This window comes from Nesoenas mayeri (assembly GCF_963082525.1).
Source record: "Nesoenas mayeri genome assembly, chromosome: 1".
Lineage (NCBI taxonomy): Eukaryota > Metazoa > Chordata > Aves > Columbiformes > Columbidae > Nesoenas > Nesoenas mayeri.
In genome coordinates this window covers 103,913,094-103,919,680 of record NC_137541.1, presented here as the reverse complement: position 1 = coordinate 103,919,680, position 6,587 = coordinate 103,913,094, and the positions used below count along the sequence as shown (strand labels likewise).

The 6,587-nt window shown below is 46.4% G+C and overlaps 1 protein-coding gene across 1 annotated transcript; it reads right to left on the bottom strand.

Moving 5' to 3' along the window:
* Positions 1–1,081: 1,081 nt before the first annotated feature.
* On the bottom strand, positions 1,082–3,117 carry TMSB4X (thymosin beta 4 X-linked). The gene is made up of 4 exons (XM_080357762.1): positions 2,915–3,117; positions 2,639–2,742; positions 1,935–2,048; positions 1,082–1,545 (listed from the first exon to the last, which is right to left on the bottom strand). Exons 3-4 carry the CDS (start codon positions 2,032–2,034, stop codon positions 1,511–1,513), a joined length of 135 nt encoding a protein of 44 aa, XP_080213888.1. The 5' UTR covers positions 2,035–2,048; positions 2,639–2,742; positions 2,915–3,117; the 3' UTR covers positions 1,082–1,510.
* Between the last annotated feature and the right edge of the window lie 3,470 nt (positions 3,118–6,587).

Below are 6,587 nucleotides of genomic sequence, written 5' to 3'. Positions count from 1 at the left end.
GTCAGATGCTGCAAAGGAGAGGCAGGAGAATGAAACCACAGATCTACATGACTCCCCCCAAGTCAGCAGGCCCAGTAAAACCCAGGATTCCCCAGAGGGGCTAATTTTGCTTTATAGAAGTTGGCTGAAACAAATACAGGCTCAAGCCCTGAACATGGAACTAAGGCACTGAAAACTGCGCTCACCACCCTCCTACAGGCTGACATTTTTTTCCCAAATGTTACTCACTTCAAAGTGAATAGATTAAATCCATGACTGCTGAAGTCAGTTCCTACTGATCTCCCTGGATCACAGATGTTACCTGCCATCATTTGAGAGAAAATAACTGGAAAGTGTCCCAGGTCTGAATGAACTGCCATACTGTTGCTATTTGCATGTAGGATTTACTGTTATCATCTTCATTTTAAAAGTTACCATGAGTTACCATGAGGTTTTTGCCCCCGAATGGTTAGTTTTGAACTAGTAAAGAAACGGGAGCTTTTTTTTTTTCTTTTGATACATAGTTTTAGAACCAGTAACCATTAAGAGATTATAAAAGCATTCAAAACGTTACTATCTTTTTATAGCAAAATCATTTTAGTTCTGTGGGACACAATCCACTAAAATAGCTTTACAATACTAAAACGCTTATATTCCACCACAGACTGAAAATTAGAATTACTTCATTTAAATACTGTTATCAGCAGAACAAACCTTAATTATTAAATCAGTTATGGATTTCTACAACCAAGGTTGAATCTCTGCAACACTACAGAACGGCTATTATAAGCTATGCTATGAGAGGGGCAAAGCAATAAACATAGCCAAGGTTTTGCCTTTATCAATGTCTACATTAAAAAAATATTTAAAGTTACATACTCACATGGCAACAAATTATATGACATGCAATTTTTTACTGTAATTGTGTAAAAGCTAGCTTCGAAGTATGCAAATTTATCTATTGGTGAGAGCACATACAGAAAAAAAATGAGGATGATTTGAGTCATCTCCAAAGGTTTTATAGTATCCCATGTCTCAGTACTGGCTTTTATGCTTCATATCCTTTGATACAGTTCTCCAAAAAGAGGACATAAATACCATCCAGATTTTAAAACATTTTATTTGCATATTAAAAAAATTGTGCATTCCAATAATTAAAATCATTTGAACAAAAAAAAAAAAAAAATGGCACTCGATTAACTGCATTTTACAGCTCGCAGGACCTTGGTACAGCTTTGCATTTATTCGTGTGTTACTCTAGTTTACTGTAGTCCCACCCAAGTTCTTCTTTCATCAACATGCAAGCTCTTTCATGCCACCAGGACCAAAGCCAGACAGGCAGAGGGAAAGGCAGCGCCTTCATTCAGTGTCAGTAGTTCTCTCTATTCTTTTGATGTGAAAGGGGCAGTACAGTCATTTTAAACTTTATCCAACCTCTTTGCATCTTACAAAGTTAAACAGCTAAAAGAAGTAAAATAAGAAGGCAATGCTTGTGGAATGTACAGTGCATAATTTGGAAGGGCAGATTTCATTACGATTCACCCGCTTGCTTCTCCTGTTCAATTGCTAAAAAGGGAAAAAAACAAAACAAAAAAAAAAAAAAAAAAGAGAAAAAGATAAAGATTGAGAACCTGAAATGCATTCACATGACAATTCCTATAATTTGTAAAAAATATCAAGTATAAAAAAAAGATATGTATCAAAAAAAAGAAATGTAAATAATTATAAATTAAGTGCTACTACGCCGTGGGTTCAGGTTTTCGCTGTCTGGCACAGCCACAGCCTTATATCCTTCCTCCACCCCGCACCCGCCGCACCCCCGGCTCCTCGCCTGCCGCCCCTCTTTGTCTCCTCCCGCCTGCCTCCCTCCCTGCCTGCCTCCCCCCCCGAGCCTGCTTCCCTGCCTGCCTCCCTCCCCCTCTCCCTGCCCTTCCTCGCCGCCTGCCCGCACTCACTTTCTTTTGAAGGCAGCGGGTTTTTCTCTTGCGTCTCTGTCTTCTTCAATTTGGACTTGTCAAATTTCTCGATCTCAGCCATGTCTGGTTTGTCGGACATGTTGGCAGGTGACTCTGCGCACACAAGGGGAACAGCCCGTTACCCCCGGCCAGGGCTCCCCAGTCCCCCCGCCCGGACCCCAGGGCGGCAGCGGCGCCGCGCCCCGCCGCACCCAACGCGGGGAGCCGAAAACTCAACGCACGCCGAAAATAAAACGCTTAATCCCTGGCACATTTAAAAATAGTAATAGTAATTTTTAAAAACTGTAGTTTAATCCAGCATCAAAGGCAGTGCAGCTCGCCGCCAGCCGCCGCCGCGGGCAGCTCCCAGTATTTGCGCGCTGCAGAGTACAATAGAGGGGAACCGCCCGGCGCTGACCGCGGTTTTAACTCGTTAGTGGAAAATTAATTAAAAAATAAAGCCCTGGGACGGCAACAAAGCCGGCTTGCGGCGCGCACGCCACCGCCCTGCAACGGCACGGCTCCCAGACAATACCCCCCTCCCGAGACAATAGCTCCCCCCCCGCCACCCTGGACAATTGCCCCCTGCCCTGCCCGCCGTCCCTCCCCGCCAAGGGTGCCGGACAGGGGCTCGTGTTGGTCGCGCTGGGGGACCCGAGGGGAGGGAGTATTGGGGGGGGATGGGGGGGAGCAGTGGGACCCACCGGTGTCGCCGTGCGGTGATGCTCAGACCGGCCGCTCGCTGCTGCCGCCGCTCCGCAAGCCAGTATAAAGAACGCTCGCTGGCGGGGCGGTTTTATCCCCGCGCCTATGCAAATGACGGTGATGTCACCCGCTAACCATTTTGCCGCTTTCCGCCTTTTTCTCTTTCTTCCCCCCCCCCGCCCCAACTCCTTGCTTCCTTCCCCTCCCTCCGCCGCGCAGCCCTCCTCCCCGCTGCGCACACGCATGCACACACACACACGGAGGCACATACGCACACTCTTAAAGCCGAAAATCGTCTTGGTTTCGGTCTCGGTCCTTGTCCCCGCCCCGGCACCGGTTGGCGGGAGGCACCCCCGGGACGGTCCGGGGGAGCAGCCGCTATCCCTGGCCCCCGCCCTGCCTCGCCGTCCCGGGGCCGGTGCGGGTCCGGGGCGGGGGCAGGAGCAGGGGCAGGGGGGCAAAGGCAGGAGGGGCAAGGGGGCAGGGGCAGCCGCCGGCCACTTTCCGGAGCGGCGGAGAGCTGTGCTCGGTCGTGAGTCGTGCGGTGGTTTTGCTTCAGCTCTCTCTTGTCCCCCTCTCCCGGTTGAGTAATATCAGCTCGCTGATTGTGTTACTCAAATTTCCGCATTTCGAAGGAAAAGACGAAACCCTCGTCCCTTCGGAGATCCGCGAATTGCTCCCGCCCTCCTTTCGCTTCCCTTCCCCCTCCGCCTTTGCAACCCTGCCGCAGGGAGAGAAAAATCCCATTGCTGCCCTTGCAACCCTGCTGCAAATAAAGAAAAACTATCGCCGTCCTTGCAAACCTGCTGCAAGGAAAGAATAAAATCCCATTGCTGTCCTTGCAGCCCTGTTGCAAAGGGAAGAAAGAACCGTCCCCCCGGCCAGGCCATGTCTTGGTGCCGGTCCAGCAGACAATGGCTCCGACCAGATGCCGACCCTGGCGTCAGCCCCGCTCCCCAGCTCCCCAGCAGCGGGTCGTTCCCCGTGCGGTACCCCCGCCCGGCCGTGGCTGCCCGCGGCTACGGGGGTCGGGAGGGCGGGGGCTGAGGCCGTGGTGGGTCCCGGCTGGGCCACGCTTGCTGGCTCTCGGCGCCGCGGGGTTCCAGAGAGACGGGGAATTCAAACAGCAAGCCCCGAGCAGCAATCGGACCTAAAATCAGCATAATCTAGTTAGGAGTGGGGATGGGGGGAGCAGAAATGGGTGGATGGTACGGGTGACTCTTGGTTTTGCATTTATAGCGTTGGATAATAAACTGAGTTATCCACGTGAAAACTGAAAGACGAAGCGTGGGGGGGTGGGGGGTGTAACTGTGCATGTGCGTGTGGCTGAATGACAAGGAGTCGGGGAAATCTCTGCGCCTTTGTCTGGCAGCAGCTCTGCAAGGGAGCGGAGGCGCGCTTGCTTTCAGGGTGTGAGGTGGCACAGGAGCCGGTGCGTGGGAATTGACTTAATTTCTGCTGTTTCTGCGACAACTGTATGGAAACCATGTAGCGTATTACTCCTTGCTCCCTGCTTTCCATCAAGGTATCCGATGAGAGGGTGATTGCTGATGAATTAAAAGCCCTATGTTACAAACAGTATTAATATACGCAAAGAGATCTGTAAATACATTTCAATAAATTCTCTGGGGATGCTGCTTCCTGTATTTCATGGCTATCCTCTCGCTATTGGCCAGCCATTTTTTGTAGCTTTTCCAGAGCTGTAATTTCAAGGGAATAAAATCTTGTCCCTGTGGCAACTCTAATTATGCTATAGTGAACCAGGATTTCCAGTCAGCACAGATTCTTCCTAAAGCTGAGCTCCTTCACGTTTGGAGGTGTGGGGTATGAAGTCTAGTTTCCTCCTCTAGTCCATGAGCATCTCCAAATTTGAGATGAACAGAGTATTACCACTGGGAGCAATGATGTAAGCCGAAAGTACTCCTATGAGCAAGGGACCGTGAGAGACTGAAGACCAAAGGAATTGCTAAGGAAAGAAATGACAAGGAATATAAGAGATTATTTTGGAACATCTACAGATTTTCATAATAACTGCATTAAAAGCATTCCAGAGAGATCTTCTGTGTTGGATACCAGCTAACTCTGCTAGCTTTTGAGCAAGTTCTGTAAAATGTGTTTGTGGCCTTTTAATGCTTTGACGCTTTTGAGTATTGAACCTCCTGACAAGGAACTGTGAAATTTCTTTAATGATTAGTTCAGCAGCATCCCCGGTGATGTTACAGCCTCAGAATTTTAAGTTTTGCCAAGATTTTTTTTGCCTCTTAGGTGAGGGTAAAATTAATATAAATATTAATTGTAATTGTTATCCTCTGTGGCTGCTGCAGTCGCTCACCTGTGTGCCTGGGAAAATCAGTATTCCCCTGACCTCAGTGTGGGAAATACAGTCCTTAAATTAAAGAAGAGTGAATGTTTGTGGGACCGGAGTCTGATTTTTCAAAAGTCACTTGTCCAGTAGCAGCACTGCCTTCTTTTGCTTCTGCGTATTTTGAGACAGGGCCGCAGATCTTCTAAATCAGTGTAACCTGCAGCCTTAGATGGAGCTTTGCTGCTATCTGCAAACCAGGCTCCTCTGCTGAGTTTAGATTCAATTATAGTTCTGAGATACGAAGACAAATGAAAGATTTACACTTTTACTGCTTCTCTACCTTCCTATATCTCCTTTCTAGTGGATTAATACTGAGACAGTCACAGTATCTTAGAAACATCACATGTCCTTTACTACATATATGAAGACAATACTGTTCTGCTGAAGAAAAGTAAGGGTGCTGCATTTTGGTGGCGGGACATAGGCTAATTTCTGTAAAAGTAAACCCTCTTCATAGCGTTTTGTATTAGGCTATGGCTACAGTAATTGCATATCTCCATGTCCTTTTATGTTTGCTTCTGTTTGTTGCTATTTGGAGAATGCGAAGAAGGTACGTGTTCATACAAGACTGCCTCATGTCAAATAACTTCTGAGCATAACAAACTCCAAAGCACACTTGGATGGGACAGAGCTGACATCCTCAATAAATGTTCTAGGCCACATGACGTAAAGGATAGCTAGCTTAGGAATTCTTATTTTGGACATTGATGAGCTGGTCCTTTTTTTTTTTTTTTTTTTATTTTTAGTTGCTTTGTTGGGGTTTTGTGTCAGCACTTTCTTATTGTGACTATTTGAAAAAAGTTCCAGTAATAAATATTTGGTAGTGCAGTACCCCGCTAGACATGCACTTAGTCATTTGCATGTTAAAGGAGAGCACTTTTCAGCACATTGCTGATCTCATTTGCAAGAAGGAAATTGGACCCTCTGTAACATAGTTTTCAGCTAATGCCTTTGAGGTTTCCAACTGGAGCAAGGCTGCAAGTTCTTTCTTGCCTTCTAGGAAATTCACATAGTAGGAAAGGTAGTAAGTGGTAAACCATGGTTCTTGCATCTCATTTGTATGTCCATGTTTGAAGCCTTGTAAAAAACACTCCTTTTCCAGGTAAGTATGTACTGCTTCCATTTGCAAAAACGTGGTGATAAAAGACTTGCTCAGGGCCATGGAACAGGAGCTTGATCAGATATTAACAGATGTCAGTGAAAGTGTCTGTACCTCAAATTGACTTCAGTGGGCTTTTCCTTGAACTGTGTTTGAAGAGTGTTTTGAAACATGATCAGGAGCACAAATCTTCTAACCTTATGCTAATTGTGCCATAAAGTCTATGCATTTATTTAAAAAAAAAAAAAAAGTAATTAGGGGAACATGAAATATGTTTGTGATAAAGAACCCAAAATTCATTCCCATACCGGCTTATTATTCATAATGGGATCCCAGGCACATCAGATGACTAGTAAGATAAAAATAAACTCTGTATGTAAATTTCTCGATCATATGGGAAATGAATTAACGTAAAAGAAGCCAAGTGATTGTTTTCCAGGTCTCAGTTTCACATGTGAAATCTTCTTTTCACATGCTTGACTCT

Coding starts and splice junctions, on each gene's coding strand:
- TMSB4X (XM_080357762.1), bottom strand. CDS start 2,034: ATGTCCGACAAACCAGACATGGCTGAGATCGAGAAATTTGACAAGTCC. Junction 1,546..1,934: donor CCCGCTGCCTTCAAAAGAAA/GTGAGTGCGGGC, acceptor TTCCCTTTTTAG/CAATTGAACAGGAGAAGCAA.